This window comes from Vigna radiata, unplaced genomic scaffold, assembly GCF_000741045.1.
Source record: "Vigna radiata var. radiata cultivar VC1973A unplaced genomic scaffold, Vradiata_ver6 scaffold_223, whole genome shotgun sequence".
In the NCBI taxonomy this organism is placed as follows: domain Eukaryota; kingdom Viridiplantae; phylum Streptophyta; class Magnoliopsida; order Fabales; family Fabaceae; genus Vigna; species Vigna radiata.
Genome location: NW_014543246.1, coordinates 17,566 through 35,884, shown reverse-complemented (window position 1 = coordinate 35,884; position 18,319 = coordinate 17,566). Strand labels below are relative to the sequence as shown.

The window sequence follows — 18,319 nt, the reverse complement described above, 5'->3', positions numbered from 1 at the left end:
ATGAGTGGTTGAGTCCAAAGCAAAGGGAAGGATTCATACAAATCCAGTTATCCAAGGAAAAACCAATGCCATGAATTTAACTTCATGGTAGCAAACCAGGTTACAAGGGAGGACACTGCACAGTGCAGTTGATGACTAGTGGGAACTTTAAATGAGCAGTATCCTATAACAGGTGCAAAGTGAAGGTGGAATATCAATTGCACTGTGGATTGAAAAACAACATAAAAAAAATGATTACACAGTAGTGTTATAACATTACTACATTATCGATCATCCTCAGGCTTGTAATTCACTTAATTAGTCTTAGTGCGAACAGCATCCAACAAAAAGTCAGTGATAAAGGGCTCATAAGAGGGCAATTTTGCATAGCCGGGAAAGTAATTGATATCAATAACAAGGTACCTTGTTGGTTCCTTACTATCTCTGATAACATCAATGTTGAACAGGTTAAGTCCCAAGGCCTCCCTCAACGCCTTCGCCAACTCATCCACCAGACACTGCGGCGGCATTTCGGCTTTCTCGACGGCGTCACCCTCCTCTTCGACGCCCAAGTTCGATACACGAGAAAACGGTAGCACCTCTCCCTTTAAAGTTCTCAGCCTCTCCTCCGATATATCACCTAAAGATTTCCGCTTCACGCATTTCACGTGACGCCCAGCAACGTATATCTTGAACAAAACCCCACCGTGATTCACGAACTCTTGTAGCACTGTGGGAGCGCTCAGCGCGTTGAGTCCTTCGCGGTCGAAGACCAGGCACATTTCGTGAGAGCCATCGCCGCCGTCAGCCGCCAACGGTTTGGCGATCGCGGGGAATCGCAGACCCAGTTGTTCAATTTTGTCGAAATCGAGGGCTTTTGGTTCGTTTACGACCACTTGGTTGGGAACCCCAACGGTGGCATTTTGGAGGGAAATTTGCAAGTGGGTGACTGCCTCGAGCATTGAAACTCGGTCGTGGAGGCGACTCACCAACTCGGGGGGGTCAATGATTGCGGTGTCTGGATGCGTGGCTGAGAATTGTTGGAGGTGTTTGTTCCATTGTGGAGTGTGAAGTTTGTGGATGATGCAGTGGAAGGGAGCTTGTTGTTCTAAGGGTGAAGAGGGGTCGATTTGGACGAGATCGACGGCGTGTTGTTTGGCGTAATCGAGGAGGGAGGGTTGAAGGAAACTTTCCACTTTCTTGGTTTGGAGAGCATAGCCCACACGGTACCTCTCACCTTCTGCAACTTCCGATTCAAACTTTGACATCTCTGCTTTCTATGAGAATTGAATGACACTGAAAATGAAGAAGAGACTCTTAACCAGCAGGATTGTTTCTTCAAACACTCAAATAAAACACAATCTTAGTTTAGTTCTGTTCAATTTAAATTTAATATGAAGTTTGAATTGATTTTTCTTGTGTTGTTAAAAAATGTAAAATATTTATAATTTTTTTTTATTAAAATATTTTATCAGGATAAATTTATACCATTATATAAAGAGATTTTTTTTCTGCTAGTGTATATATTTTATGTCCCTTTTTATCCTTTAAATAACAGCTTTTTAAATTAAAATAATTATCTTTTTAATTTAATCATTTATTTTTAAATTTAATTTTTTATTTGACTGTTTTTTCGTTAAATATAATCACTATTCTAAACTAAAATAAATATCTATTATAAAAAAAATATTTACAAAATAAACAAATTATTTACAATAAAATTATAAAATTTAATTACATTTACTTTTATAATAACAATAATAATTTTACTATTTTTATCATAAACAAAATAATACATATATGCGTAAAACATGACTAGTCAAATAAATAAAATACGTTGTAATTGTTTTATAGTTGTTATGATATTTGTAATATTGATTTTTTCTAATATTCTGAATGTGTTTTCACTAATTCTTAAATAAAGGAAGTACGTTGTATTTAAAAACGAAAATGTTAAATTTGAAAATCACTGTTTTCAACTGCTAAAAGCTTATCCACCAGTAATTTTAATCGTCTTTAAGTAGACTAAAGGCTTTCGATCTTTCGCATTTACTTAAAAACTTTCGTTTTCTGTTTTAACTCTGTTTACCAAAAGAGATAAAAACTATAATCAGCATACAATGTTTACCAATTATATATCTGAATCCATCTAATCAGTGTATTACAATGCTGATGAAACAGTACAAGACCATGATCATGACAATCTTTGCGTAGCACTAGAAACAAGACACTGTTCAGACGCACAAATACATGATAAGAACATTCAGAACATAAAGGAAATCGATAGTACTCCTTCAAAACGCTGGTTTTTCCTTAATATTTTTAATTTAAGGCAAAAAACAAGGAATTGAACATTATAAGAATTGTGGGTCAAATTTGGTGCAAATCCTTTGAATTACCTTTTTCATACAACAGTTGACAGCGCCTCAGCAGTCTCTCAAGAACTAATAACTTTCTTTCGTTATACAGCAGAATTCCTATAACATGTTGAGGGCAGACCGGAAAACTAATCTACTCGAATAACCAATGGTGATGCAATCACAGTAGCTACGCTTACATATTATCAAATGAAGGTAAGATTTCAAAATTTGGATGAATCAAAACTGTTCTTCCATCGACCAATAAACATTTATGTATACATTAGACAACGACCAAAGCACCAACCCTATGCCTGTAGTGGTATAGACTCGACCCTATTGAAAGCTACATTCTTAACTTTCTTATGTGAACCATGTCTTGATCTTTTTGATTTTCTTTTCTTTGAAGCGGTAATTTCAGGACTGTCATCTCTCTCCTCGATGTCATTTTCTGTGTCCGGAATGTGGATATCGGACTGCAACAGTAACTTGGTCTTTGATTCTGTCGGTTGAGCTTCTGGTTCAATAACTGACATTCCTGATAGAATGAAATCTAATAAAAATGTACTTCTAACAAGTCTGTCTATCCTGCCAAAGTGTCTCTGACTATAAGGGATAAGACCTTCAAGAACTTCACCAATCCCTTTAATCTGAAATAACCAATAAAAAAATGTTCATTAATATGGTGTTTTTTTCTTTCCTCGAAAAACATCCCAACAATTACACGTAGGCTGAAATCAATGTAAAATTATAAAAAAAAATAGAAATAGTACGTAAATGTAAGGGGTTATTTGTACAAAACCATATTCAATAATCGGGCCAAGCATTTCACTCATTAACCATCATGCATAATACGAAAGAAATGCATGATTAGATGCTCAACGCCACTTCAAACTTTGAAGGGTTAAAAAACCGCACCTCAACAATATGAGTTGGAGGAAAGACGCTGAAAACTCTGAAAAGTACAAACTGTGAAACATAACAGAGTTTTGGTTTTGTATTCCACTCTCGAACATAGTTAAATAATGTGCGAAGCTCTTCATCCCCCAAGCCCTTGAGTGCTCTGTCAAGATGCTCCTCAGCCTCTCTCTTCCTGCTGCAGAAATACCAGTCAAGTTTACGCTAACAAAATTCAGGCAACCAAATGATTGTTGCTAACCTGCAAAGCTCAGAAAATAACTCAAAAAGCCTATGTGGCCTGCGCAGTTCAAATGCAATTTGGATTGCTTTCGTATAGTCAGCATCTGAGACAGCATTCTCTAGCTCTTGACCTTTCAGAACTCCTTCTTCCTGCATTAAAAGTAGACATTACAATGCTTTCTTTCTAAAACACAGGATATAAAAAAACCTAAAAATAAAACATGAAGCGGGTAATAATACATTTCAACTTATAAAAAAGATCTTTATAGACAATTTTCTTGAATCCCCTTTTCTCGATGTCATTAAAATAAATATCCTTGAGCTGAAACTACTCCACGATGAAGTAAAACGAAGTAGATAACTTTGTCTTTTTGTGAGTGAATTTATGATATAGAATTAAAAAAAATGCCTGAGTAAAGAGTTGCTTACCATTGCAACTGATTTAGTATTTGTTTGGTTAGGCTTATTTTGAGAAAGCCATTATTCAGCTTTCTGATAGCTTTAGAAAAAAATAGCATATTTCCCAAAAAATAAATCTTTAGACCAAACATACACTTGATGCCCAGGTTATTTTATGCCCGTTATGAAACTATATAATAAAGTATGTAAAACAAACTAAGTTATTGCGAAAATAAATAACCATTAACTAAACCGCAATATTCAGAAAAGCAAACACCCAACCCCTACCACTTTGTTACTAAAGTAAACCGTGATTTCAAACTTACAACATAAAAAGTAAAATCAAACAGCTTTGATAATCTGTGATTCAGGATATAATTGAGGTATTGCAGTTTATTTTCAATTAAAATTTAAAAACTGCATAAAATCCTAATATTGCATGTTTTGCAAGACAGTTGCATTAGAAAAAACATGAGCAAAATGCACAAATTCCTGGCAATTAACCAACGGATGTTAATGACTTTTACCGATAGAAATTCCATTCAGATGATTTCCAACATTGTGACTACTCTTGGTCCTACATTGTTGCATTAAATTCACAGGAAGAGCAACATAAAATTGGTATGATATGCAATAGGAACCATTAGATCTTCACAACAATTATATCAAGAATCACGGTGAAATGCAACTTTTGATTCAATTTTCAGGATATGAGGGTATCAGTACTGAATGATTGGTTGAACTCACCTCTTTACGGAAAGCTTCTTCTTTGTCAGCTGCAGTGGAATCAAACCATAAATTGACAACAGCATCACCACCACCAGTTGCAAGCATTTCTGTTTTCTTGCCTACAGCCAAGGCCCAAACCTGCATGTCAAATTTAGTCAGCAAAAGAAAAGGTACAAGAAACCTGAACTTTTTTGAATTTAACCTGTTTTTCAGTTTTCCAAAAAGTCGGTTTTTTCAATGAAAAGATATGTTTTCAACAATTTATGATAATTAGATATTATAAAAAGTTGTTTTAGTTATTTTCTTGGCACCTAAAAAGCATCTTCTAAAGAAGCAAAAAAACTCAAAACAGCTGTGTATCATAGAATGACTTTTTCTATGCTTAAACAAATACTCGCTTATTGTGGAAACGTGTCATTGCCAAAATAATTAAAAAAAAAAATCACATTTTCTCTAAAATTCGGAATAATGGGTGACTAAGGAAAGCATAATTTGAATGTTCAACACTGCATACAATTTAGCAGCATTGATATAATTTCTTGGATGAAACCTAAGGAGATCAATATACAGCTTTTAATTAATAATTCAAGAACTCACCTTTGGAAAATATTAAGCATGTAACAAATTTGCCGATAAAGAAAAGAAAAAAAAAAAACATGTAATGTAACAAATTTATACCATATTTTCAGGTGTTACATTTATAGACAGAAAAATATGAAATTGGATGAAAAGAAATATCAAGGATCAACTGGCACCTTATCTTCATGATGATCATAAGTAGCAACACATTCATTAGTTTTTACAGTCCACAGCTTTACTAAACCATCAGCACCTGAAAATTAATTAAGCTGATCACTCTGACAAAACAAAAATGTTATAAAGAAAATCAGCATAGGATAGCCTCCTACCACAGGAAACAATTTGTGTTCCACGGGTAACAAACAATGCTCTTAACACACTTGAAGTGTGTCCTTCAAATGTCTTCAAACAGGAGCCATCAGATATAGCCCATATCCTTATTGTCTTGTCACCAGATGCTGTTACAACACACTGATCGACAGGAGAAAATTCTACTGACCAAATTCCCCTTTTATGCCCTTTAAACACAACAACCGATACAAGATCTGGAAGTCTCCAAACACAAGCTGTACGATCCTGATAGGATATACAAGTGGAACATAATGACAATGATAACTACAGTGGAAACACTATAATATAAAAAAAAAAAAAAAAAAAAAAAAGTAAAAAGATAAGTAAAGAAGGCTGTGTAAGTAACTAGTGACACTTTACTAGAATAAAACAAGAAACGCACAAGTGACAGTAATTATTTCTGCAAATAATTACAATACATGATATAAAGGCATAAAGTAAGCTGCAAGTCAGATATAATTACCAACCTGAGAACCACTACATACTAAACTATCATTTGGAGCAACTGCTACAGAATTGATATCTTTATCATGAGCTGCAACAACAGCTTTTGCTTTTAAATTAATTGGCACTGTCGTATTGTCTGAGAGGCCATCCATACTCCACACTTTAAGAGTATGATCACTGAAAAAACAATGAAAGGGAATAAATAACAAATAGTACCATCTAAAGGCTAGCAGGATTAGAACCAATGAATTCAACAGGACAATCAATGAAAATTACGAAATTCAGTTCATATAGTAGAATAAAAAGGAAGGCCACATTGTAATCTGGGTAAATGATCCATGGGTAGCAAAACATCTTGCATGATTCAGTGAACTCGAAAAGGGAAGGAACAGGAGATTAAATTCAGCACAAATTTTCTGATACTGATTCTGATGCTAAAACAAGGTGAATGAAATTATACTATTAACAGTGGGAAGTTTGCCTGCGTTTCCAATTCTACTATCTTCAAAAGGGAAACACCACACGGAAGGTCAACCATAAAATAACTAGTAAAACAAAATCATCACTGTTGCAAAATAGGTTCAAATGTTGCTTTACAACTAGTTGAAGTCATCTCATAATCTCATTTGATAAAATGTTCTTATGAGAATTGCAAAACAGATAACATTACTTATTATTGTCTTTCTCCCGTATAACATTATCACTTAAGAGTCAAAAAAACCCTTGGCATATCACATTTCATGTTGGGTTTAATGGTTATGCATTGCATTTAAAACGTAGTTAAAATTGAGATTATGGTTAGAATCATGAAGGAATCACAAAATCGTAAATCCTAGGATCTAACATGTATAGTAGATTTTCCTTTCTACAAAAATATGATACACACAAAAGGTGACAAAACAGGCCAGACCCAACGGGCCGACCCATCAACCCATCAAGAAAGAAGTGGGCCGAGTCAGACTTTTGAACTTGTCAGCACATAGTAACCTGGCCTGTTTGACCCGTCAACTTGTTGGGCCATAGAACAGGTTGGTCACGGGCTGGCCCATGGCCCTTGTTAGCATGTGAAAAGTTGACTTAACATGTTTACCACTCTCCAATGCATTTGGCACGGAGATGCTGTGGCCACATGATGCATTAGTTCAAAATCTAAACTATTCTAAGTTACTATACTTTTGCATTCACTCGTTCATGGACCAAACATATCATTGTCCTATTCCAGTCAAGGTACTTTGGCTTTAGCCTTGGGGGCACATTGAGCCGGGAGATTATATATCCGGATCCAGCTTCTATAGTCTCCATTTTTGCTGAACTTCCTTCTTGTTTGTGGATAATGGCGCTGAGGAATGGAATTAACAGTTTAAGGGTTGAACGAAGGCCTCTTCAAGCGGCCAAAAAAGTTGATGGAGGTAATCTTCATATTAGCATAAGTGATGGCACTGCTCTACTACACCAAGAGACGCTTCCAAACAAAATAACGGGCTGGCCCGTCAGCCTATCTAGGGAACTGACCCATTTTGGCACCCCACCCTAAACAAACTTATCATACATGGTAATTTGTGATTGGATATCAATGTAAACTTGTTGTACACTGTCAGTACATGGTCATTTTTCTCTTGTTACAACTTCAATGTTACTTTCATTTAATAGTAGCTAATTTTGCAATTAAGAGATTGAACATAAGAAAAACCCAGAAAGGGAATCCAAAATGAAGGAACACGCAAAGAATAAAAAACTAGACAAGTTTTTGCTATTGAGAATCAAAATAGGAATAAATGCATCAATACTCACCTACTGCCACTAACAAAGAAATCTCGTTTTCTTTTGGAAAAGGCGACGGCTCCAACAGCTCCCATATGACCTATACCAACTCCAATGCAGTTTGCACTTTCTGACTCCCACAACCTAACCTGTTTGACAAGCAGACATCTGTTTTAAACTACTCATCCCATTACATAACTATAAGCATATACATACTATGAAGTTAATAGGGCACCTGTTGTTAACACTTACTGAAGCACCTCAAGCACTTCTTCCCATAAAATAAATTTTGAAGCATTTTCAACAATCATGAGATCAAAGGGGAGAATACTTACACTGTTGTCTTTACTTCCAGTTACAATCAATGTTCTGCCAGAAGTTGATACACAGGTGTCAAGGCATAGAACAATTTCAGTGTGACCAGATAAGACGTATGAACATGACATAGATGCAGTATCATAAATCCGAACCTGCAAAGCTCGAGTAGGTTTGTGCATTAAAGATCATTGATAAAATAAAGAATGGAAGACGTGTAAGAAACTGAAAGTTAGAGAATCAAATGCTGAATATTTTATATTCATCAAGCAGTAAGCTAATTTTTTGCTCAACAAAGAAAGATATTCATAATAATAATGGTACCACCTAAGGTACCTTACTTAAATTCAATACATACATATCACCAGAAAGTAAATAAACAATTAATATCTGGTTAGTGTATTTATATACAATGCTGCAGCATATAAATAAACTTTAACCAGCCTCCAAAATAATACATCTCCATCACCTATATTCATCAATAAGTACATCTGATTACGCTCCTGCAAGTTCCTTTTTTCTGTTTTACATACCAAAATAATTACCCCAGGTAAATCATGTGGATGTTCATTTCTACTTCCACCCCATCAATTGAAGCCATGCTCCTTTCTCTTATGTCCACCATTTGTTAGTGGCATCCTTCAAGCATAGTTTCACTTGAGCTTGCTACTGGGAATATGAATGAGCAAGATGGAATATATCCTCTCACCCACATCCATGTATAGAAAATAATGTTGATGATTGAGTTGTGATCAGAATGTTCGTCAGAGAACAACTCCCCTTTTGTTGTTTTGAATTGGCATGAAGTCTAGCATTAACATGACGCAAGCACACCTTCTCCCATCCAATTATCTAACCAAAACCTCCGGACCCGCCCATTTCCAATTTTCCATTTCATCATATAATCATACCACCAAGGTAAATTTTGCCCCCCACACACCTTACATAGGCCTCTCCACCATAAAGATACATTTATGCATCTCTCCTCCCCTACTCTTACCCTTCCAAGCACCATATTTTGATTCTAGTACTCTAACCCTCAATGCTGCTTAGTGTTCAAATAATTATCACATCCATTTGCTAGCAATGACTCATTGAACAGTTTTATATCTCTCACTCCAAATCCTCCATATTTTTTCGTCTACATAATTTTTCCCAAGTAACCCAATGTATTTTTCTTAATACACCCACAATAACTTTCTTTGCATCTTCTAATTTTCTTCCACATCCCACTCAGAATTTTGAAATTGGATGGGAAAAAGATTCATAAAGATAACAAAACATAAGTGACTAAGCATAACCTCCCGGCAAACAGATCAAAGACCTATGTTTCCAAGGTGCCAATTTCTTAGAGAAATTACCTAGAATAGGCTTCCAATCAACCTCTCGAAGAGGATTTGCACCCAAAGCTACACCAATATAAATAAAAGGAAAATGTGAAACCTTGCAATTTAAAAAATTAGCAAACCTCTCCAAGTTGCTTCGTCCAAATTCACTCTTGAAAAATTACTTTTAAGTCCAGACACAGGTTCAACCCACCCCAACATCATGGTTATAAAACTCATAGTCCACTACCCCATTTAGTCTTAACTCGTTTGTATAATCATTTTGAATGGGCTTGGTGGGAATATCCTTCCTGGTGTAAACATGTGATGTTCATCCAAAAGACAAATTTAAAAATCAAGGAGATTTTCATATGTCACGGATCACCAAAGCACAAATAACATTGGAAAATCATCTTAGAAACAATTATAACTCATTCGCCTTGTGAGCTAAAGATTTCAGAATGGACTTATTTACAAAGTTGATGTAATTAATTGTAAAATGAAAAATAGCTATAAACCAAATTTCATCCCAAAATTTTCTATGNATAAAAATCTTCTAAAAGTGCTTATACTCTGACAAATTACAATTACATTGACAAAGCGACAAGAACAAACACCAGAAAACTAAACAAGAACAACATTGTGCAGCCAAGAAAATTTAGCTTTTCACTCTGTGTGTGTGTTGAAAGTGTCGAATTATATTTAATTCACAACAGTTTGCTAATTTCTAGATAAAAACACACATCCCCATACCTGTTCAAGATTTGTAGCAAGGGCTAGGAATTTTTCATCATCCCCCAAAAACTTCATATCCACAATTTCTTCATTATATCCAACAAGTCTTTTGGTTAGATTTAATTGTAACAACTCTTCAGTGCATTCCAGAGAGTAAAATAAAAACTGCTGATCTGCAGTCACACAAAGCAATCCTTGATCAGAGGGAAGCATAACAGCAGAAGTGAAACCCCTACGTGATCCATCATCATCTACGCTGGCTGTAACATCTGAAGTCTTCTGCTCAAAGATGCAACCTGCCCTGTTAATAGGAAAACAAAAACAAAATAAAAACTAATTAAACAAACCCAACCCAGGTGCAACTAGCACAAAATGTAATTAGAAATATTAACGCTGATGATTGAAAAAATCTTTATATTACCCTTTAGAATTCCATATGCGTACAATGCCACGTTCACCAACTGTAATGAAATAGAATGCTTTGGAACCACTACGTTTTTTTGCATCTTGCTTATATGAATGCAGAGATGAAGCAAAGGGACTGCTGGAATCAATCACACAGACAGCTTCAACTGCCTCATTAGTAATGACAGTCTTTTTGTTGCTATAATCGTGAAGATCCCACAATGTTACAACCTGCCAACGACCAGCACACCAATTTGTCGACTTATTGGACTATACTAATTAACATACTCCACTAAAACAAAAAGTTGGACAGAGAATTGTAGAACCGACCTTGTCTCTTCCAGAACTAAGTAGCGTCCAGCCATCTTCAGATATTGCCAAAGAAGTCACAGCTGAGCGATGATTATCTAATGTAGCAATACAGTTCTTTTTCTTGGTTTTGGAAACATCCCAAACCCTTACTGTTGCATTATCACCACCGTCATCACTTCCAGAAAAAAGCTGGGCACCAATCTCACCATGATCAGTTAAATATATGAAGTGAAAAGGTAAAATCAATAGTTGGGAATAGTAGAAATTGAGGAACAAGGTAAGGATAAACAAAATCACACTTGCATCAAAAGGACTACAAGCAAGCAATCATATTGCATTTGTATCACTATTATGGAATTCTAATCAGCCCTTGAGCACCATCAGCAATCACTATGTTCACCACATTGGTTTGAGATTCAATTCACACAAATCCATCAAGTTGTTTTACATCATAACATGTGTTCTTATACTTATCCATTGAAAAAACAAGAGAAAAAGCCCAGTCCTTCAATTAAATTAATAAGTAACTCATAATAGTGGTCAAAGATTCCAATCTAATTATATACAGGCACATCATATGGTTCAGACAGTAGTAAGCAATGCTTCATGCTATCACGAATATGTACACTGGCACAGTGTAATCCTATGAGGCCCAAATACTCCAAAAGTAAAAAAGGATTATAGACATAAGTGTGTCGAATATTGATACTTCTTGATACTTCCACGTTGAATCTGAAAAGCATGCAATATTTTTTTCTTTTTTTTTTTCTAACATGTTTCTCAGATGTGTTTGAAAAGCATCCAATTCCTTTTCCAGTGATTTTTTTTCTCCTTTCAAGATATGGCTTGGTTACATCCGGATACACCAAAAAGCTTTCATTTAAAGCTTCGGGTGTAGCCATTTCTTCCTCATACAGTGAGAGGAAGTAGAGTACATATTCATTCATCCCTCGAAGATAAACAAAACGAGTGCAAAAAAGGGTGAATATTTTATTCATGTGCATTTCAACCTTCAACTTTGTGTATAGAAAAGATGAAGAATATAATTTTATAAAAGCAGGACACAACAATGTGGAATATTAGTGGAGCATGGTCCACTACATGATAGTGTTGAACTTGTAGAATTGGCAAAGTTGCTTGCTGATGAATCAAACTTAAAAGTTGTGCTATTATGAATGGTAGTAATGAAATAGAGGAGAATGATACAGCCAAAGATGATGTTTAGTGATGATGCTTATGAATTGTAGGCTATTGTTTAGAGTCAATAGTTGTTCTGAATTCCACCAAAGATACTTTTTATTGATACAGTTGACCAGGACTGGTTATACTATAGATAAAGGTTATATTAGCTTTTGTAAAACATTTTTGTAAAGTGTGATATCATACTTATAAAGTTATAATGAATCGGTTATAAAATATTTTATAAATTTTTGTTCCATAGGGGCATAATGGAATAAAACAACTTGATTTAGTACTCAACTTATGCATATAGGAAGAAACTAGATGACATAATTTCTATAAACATTGAATCTCGATGCTCACTAGCAGAACAAAATCAAATGAAAAAGCTTTATGCACAGTACTCACAAGTTGTTTCTCAGGATCGGGATGGAACATAACACAAGAAACTACTCCACCGTGACCTTTAAAGTAATGAGTACAGTAACCACCATCTACGTCCCACACTAGAACCTTCCTATCAGCTCCACCGGTAGCGAGCAACCCTCCGGAAGGATGACACGTCATGCACATAACCGGACCATCATGACCCTAAACCCAAAGCGCACATTAGCGCTCTCAGTACATTATTCATCACAGCAAAACAAATAGTGATGAAGAGAACAAGAATTATGAGATACGGTACCTTCCAGGAGCGGACGCACTTGAACGTGGACAAATCCCAGACTCTGATTTGGCGGCTGTGGCTGGAAGAGAAGAGTATGCGGTCGTCGGGGCTGAGTGCCAAGGCGGTGACGGACTCAGAGTCGGCGTCGAGGGTGGAGCGTATGGCGGCGGTGACGGAGTCGACGATTTTGATTGACTCGCCGCAGGCACAGGCAATGAAGGAGTTGTCCGATGAAACGACAAAGGGGCCACCGGTGTAGAACTGCTGCAGTGCGGGGACGCAGCGGTAGTTAGTTTTCAATCTGAGAGATTCCATGCCTGGATTCGGTGAAAGTTTGTTAGGGTTTAAGGAAAAGGGTCCAGGGTTTTTGAGTTTTGGTGTGCTTCCGCTTCTCCATTCAGAAGATTAAAAGTTTTTAAAAGGTTTAAAATTCATCACAATATATAATATATAAATATATATATATATATATATATGGGTTTGTTAACACGCGTAGTTGATACGTTTTAAAAATGTGTACCACATTATTCTAAGTTTTAAGGTCAAAGATATTTAAATAATTTTCATTCTCAAAACTAAAAAAAAGAAACCCCCAAACCCTTACTCACCTTCCTCATTCTTCTCAACTCTTTCTCTTTCATCTCTCTCACTTCAACATTTTCTTTGTCATCTCTCTCACTCCAACATTTTCTCTGTCATCCCTACTATTGCCCCAATTGGAAAAAAAAAATCAGAAACCCGTCAGAGATATTTTCTCTCTCATCTCAACATTTTCTCTGCCATCTTTCCAAAAAAAAAAATTCTTATCTCAATCCAATTAAAGATGGTGGTAGCAATTTGAATAAGAGATATTTTTTAAAAATTGAAAAAAAATTATATTTATTAATGTGTGTAAAATGGATATAAACTTTGTCATTTTATGTTACTCTTTCCAAATCTCAAAGGTAAAAAATGATTTTACTGTTTTTTTATCTTGCACAGTGGTTAAAGTTTATTTTAAACGTATTTGATTCAGTGATAAAAAAGGGACATAAGGAAATTAAAGAAAGAAATAGGTATGGAAGAATTTTATAGGAATACAATTCTTTCAATTCTAGGTTGTAATCTTACATCATGTATCTCATACCAATAGAAAAAGGAAAAAGAAACACTTTGTGTAAAGGGAAAAAGGACAAGGGTTAGGCAAGGGTTTCTGATATATTTTTTTTTTCAATTGGGGCAATAGGAATGACAGAGAAAATGTTGGAGTGAGAGAGATGAAAGAAAAGGGTTGAGAGGAATGAGGGAGGTGAGTAAGGGTTTGGAGTTTTTTTTTTAGTTTTGAGAATGAAAATTATTTAAATATCCTTGAGCTTAGAACTTAGAATCTATGATAAATGAGGGTATTTTTGTCTACTATAATAACAAACATATATATATATATATATATATATATATATATATATACTCACACGACATTTGCTAATTTAAGTTTTTTAATGGTATATTTTAACAGTATATTAAGTTTTCAAAATTTAATTTAAAAATAAAAATAAATAATAATTATATCTCATTCTCATTAGTCATTATTATTTTTTATTTTATTTTTTATTTTAAAAGACAATTTCTCTATATGAAATAACTACTTTTTATTTTTTTTATTTTAAATTAAATTTTAAAATTATTTTTAAACAACTATTTTTTAAAAAATATATAATAAAAAATAATAACATCTCTGACCAATAACTATTTTTATTTTTTATTTTAAATTAAATATTAAAATTATTAAAATGTATTAGGTTTTTTTAATTGAAATTTCTTTTAACCTAAAACTTGATACATTTTTGTTAAGATATATTAAAAAAAACCACGTAAATTATATATAAAGAGATAATTATATTATCTAATAAAGAATATTCATAAAAATAATCAATTTACACATAATTTTAAAATTATGTTATTTCAATGTAACAAAATTATGAACAGTTGTCCCAAATGTATTTTCAATTATTAATGTAAAAGTTTGATGATTTTATAATTAATTATTAAATAAATCATATTATTACTTATTTTCATGGTAATATTTTACATAAATAACGTTGTCTTACATGTATATATAATTTATAAAAAATACAGTAAAAATAAGAGATGAAACAATTGATTTGATAAAAAAATAATATATTACCAACAAAATTAAAATATATATAATAAAAAATATCATATCTTAATGTTGGTTATTTATTCGGTCTTTTGAATTTACAATGAATCACTTGTTTGATTTATATTAATGTTGTCATGTTGTAGATAAACAAAATTATGAGAATAGTTGAATATGAGCATTATTATTAAATTTTATATGTGTGTAATTTCGTCTTTTGCACCCCGTTTTTATTACATTAATATATTGTAATTTTAAGAAAATAGAATGTTATGATGACTATTTTTAATGTAAAATAAATATTTAATTACTTCTGATTGGAAAGGTTATATAAGTATGTGTTTTGTTAAATAAATAAGTCATTTATTTATGTAAAATTAAATATTGAGATTGCGAAATGATATATAAGTAAAATTAATAACATTTTATATATTGATAGAGTATTTAGCTAAAATCACAAGTACTATTGAATATTTATATTTTGTAAAAACTTTTAAATATTTTGTAAAAACTTATAAAATGATATTTTAATAGTTGTTTAAAATTAATGAGATTCAAATGTGCTAATATTATAAGGTTTTAACATAAATAATTTTGTTATAAAGGAGTTTAATTATTTTAAAAAGGCTTAATACTTCCATTGATCCTCATATTTGTATGTCAATCTCAGTTTGGTCTTCAAGCTTTGAACTGTCTTGGATCATAATTTTTGTAAAAATGCATACATTTTACACTAACAGTTAAGTTGTCTCAAACGAAATGAATTTTTTATTTTAAGCTTAATTCCTCCCTTGGTCCTTATGTTTGTGTGGAAATCTCAGTTTGGTCCTCCAGTTTTTCCTCAAGTCCTTATGAAATGCAAACATTTTACCCCAACCATTAAGTGTATTGAGACGACATTAACTTTGAATTGAGTTGTATTTTTTTTTTTTTGTTTTAAAATCATTAACTCCACGTGGCTATGGTCTTTCTTTTTCCTTCCAATCACTTATCATACTTTTTCCTCAAGTCCTTATGAAATGCAAACATTTTACAACATTTTACCCCAACCGTTAAGTGTATTGAGACGACGTTAACTTTGAATTGAGGTGTATTTTTTTTTTATGTTTTAAAATCATTAAATCCACGTGGCTATGGTCTTTCTTTTTCCTTCCAATCACTTATCACATTTCACTCATTCCTCCACCCTCAAACCCCCCGACTCACACCTTTTCTCCCTCTCAAACTAAAAAATGTCGTCGTTGTCGACAGTTCAAAAATTATGACCCAATTGAGACAGTTCAAAACTTGAGGACGGAACTGAGATTTTCACACAAACATAAGGACCAAGAGAGGGATTAAGCCTAAAATAAAAAAATCATCTCAGCATCAATTAACGCCGTTTGAGACAATTTAACGGTTAGGATAAAATGTGTGCATTTTTACAAAAATTATGACTTAATTGAGACAGTTCAAAACTTGAGGACCAAACTGAGATTTGCACACAAATATGAGGACCAATAGAGGTATTAAGCCTTTTAAAAATAAACTATTTCTCTCAAAATAACTTTTCTAAAGTTATCTAACTTTTTTATAGGTGATTTTTAATTTTAACCAAATAATTTCTTTCTTCTAGTTGAGTCATCAATATAACTCTTTGTTGGATATACTTTGATGGTGTTTTTATTGTTCCTATGAGCATATAAAGTTTTTTATGTGTTTGAAGTTGCTTTAAGCTTCCTAAAGCGTTTTGGATCTGTCAGGTAAGGGAAATTAATTATCCTGTTTTGAGTTTTGCTATTTTAATAATTTTGACTTGTATGTTTGAATTGATTTGGAATTGGTTACAAATGTTGTTGTATTGGTTTCTTGTATTGTATGTTTGGTTTGGTTTGAATTGATCATGTGGTATGTTGAGTTGTTGTTGTGATTGTTGTAAGAAATATGTTTGTTTTGATTAAAATTGATGTTGAATTGGATAATCAAGAAGTTGGTCATTTGATCGAATTGGTATCCATTCTAACACCTAAACATGTTTTAGAACCCTCCATTGAGTCAGAAATACCAAATTGGTCATTTAAAAAGGTCATTGGTTATCCACAAGCATTTAGAGGAAATTTTGTCTTTTAATGTAACATTGAGGGCTAGTGGTATAGGGTTGAGCAATGGCTAACCAATGGAAATCTAATGTGGCCTTTGAACGCATGGCATTGAGTGGTGGTCTTGTGTCGATAATCGCCTCCTACTACGAGTTGTCTTTTCTCTATTTTGGACTATTTTGGATTCTAGTGCTATTGATTTAATGTATATTTAAATGAAAATGTTCATGCTCTATGGATTTTAAATACTAATGTAAGTACGGTTAAAGCACAATGGTAAATATGTATGATTATCGTTCATGTATGATATTTTGATGATGATGATGAGTGTGTTATTGATGGTGAATGTGGTATGTGTGTTTAGCGAAATTCTATGAATCTAGTGGGTAGATTTTACAATAGTGTTTTAGTAGTGCATGTACTGATGTAAGAAATTAAAAATGAGGGTTTTTCTGACGCTTTAGTAACCATCAAATCTAAAGTAGTGAAAGGTGTATATGTGATGAGAGGAGCAAAAGATCCTTTCATAAAAATAGTCACAGGGTTCTTATGGCATTGAAAGTGGTCAACCTTTTGTTTAGTAGGATGAAACTCATTGACAATAACTTTGCAAAACAATAGAGATCACCATAAGTGTGTGTTAGGTTTCTATTTCAATACACGTATCTGGATGGTAAAGTGTAGTATGTACGATGGTAGGATATGTTGATATGAATGTTTATGTGTTTTAATATATAAAAAATGTTATGAAAAGTCTTTTGGTACATTAACTTACCTTTTTTATTGTCTACTTTGTTTCTTACTATTTTGTGATTATCACTTCAATGGTGTGAGTAAATGAAAATATTCTATTTGATTTAATGTAGACAAAGTGGTGTTAAAGCTTGGAAGTAAACAATTTCCATTTTATGTTTGTTAGTATTGAAAATCAATATTATGTTTTTGTTTTATGTGTATCGGAACTCTAAGCTAAATTATAAATATTTAATATATTTTTTATATGATAATATTTTTTTGTTAGATTTTTTAGATAAGACATGAAAATACCACTTTAATCAAAATACCACTTTAATCCAGAATACTTTAATTTTGCCTCAATTTCAAAAAAATACAAAATCGTTTCATTTTAAACAAATTTGGAACTGAATAAGATATTAACCAAATTAAATATAAAATACTTGTACTTACAATGTTAACTTGATACGTAAATAATTTTTTTAAAATTAAAAAAATTAATTAAAATTAAAATATTTAAAAAATATGACTACTTGTTCACTTATTATTAATTATTTAAACGAAGTTAAATAAACTAAATTGAGTGACGAAAATTAGGACTCTGTTAAAAAAATATTAAAATTAAATTAGCCGAAAAAAATACAGACTAAAATAGTATTTTAACTAATAAAATATTACATTATAAAGTG

General features: G+C 33.0%; 2 protein-coding genes across 3 annotated transcripts; both read right to left on the bottom strand.

Annotated features, from left to right (window-relative positions):
• Positions 1–47: 47 nt before the first annotated feature.
• On the bottom strand, positions 48–1,427 carry LOC106753331 (inositol-tetrakisphosphate 1-kinase 1). Its single transcript, XM_014635133.2, has one exon. It carries the CDS (start codon positions 1,245–1,247, stop codon positions 294–296), a length of 954 nt encoding a protein of 317 aa, XP_014490619.1. The 5' UTR covers positions 1,248–1,427; the 3' UTR covers positions 48–293.
• A 915-nt stretch (positions 1,428–2,342) lies between these two features.
• Positions 2,343–13,099, bottom strand: LOC106753328 (transducin beta-like protein 3). Of its 2 annotated transcripts, none has more exons than XM_014635129.2 (14): positions 12,699–13,099; positions 12,422–12,604; positions 10,853–11,023; positions 10,539–10,753; positions 10,136–10,418; positions 8,078–8,212; positions 7,773–7,891; positions 6,002–6,158; positions 5,513–5,759; positions 5,360–5,436; positions 4,623–4,742; positions 3,496–3,626; positions 3,255–3,432; positions 2,343–2,986 (listed from the first exon to the last, which is right to left on the bottom strand). In XM_014635129.2, the coding sequence occupies exons 1-14, from the start codon at positions 12,993–12,995 to the stop codon at positions 2,645–2,647; spliced, it is 2,655 nt and encodes an 884-aa protein (XP_014490615.1). In that variant the 5' UTR covers positions 12,996–13,099; the 3' UTR covers positions 2,343–2,644. The 2 variants fall into 2 exon arrangements, with proteins under 2 accessions (XP_014490615.1, XP_014490616.1); XM_014635130.2 differs by having other exon boundaries at positions 3,255–3,429.
• Positions 13,100–18,319: the final 5,220 nt, after the last annotated feature.

Coding starts and splice junctions, on each gene's coding strand:
- LOC106753331 (XM_014635133.2), bottom strand. CDS start 1,247: ATGTCAAAGTTTGAATCGGAAGTTGCAGAAGGTGAGAGGTACCGTGTG.
- LOC106753328 (XM_014635129.2), bottom strand. CDS start 12,995: ATGGAATCTCTCAGATTGAAAACTAACTACCGCTGCGTCCCCGCACTG. Junction 10,754..10,852: donor TTAGTTCTGGAAGAGACAAG/GTCGGTTCTACA, acceptor GGTCGTTGGCAG/GTTGTAACATTGTGGGATCT. Junction 10,419..10,538: donor CGCATATGGAATTCTAAAGG/GTAATATAAAGA, acceptor TCCTATTAACAG/GGCAGGTTGCATCTTTGAGC.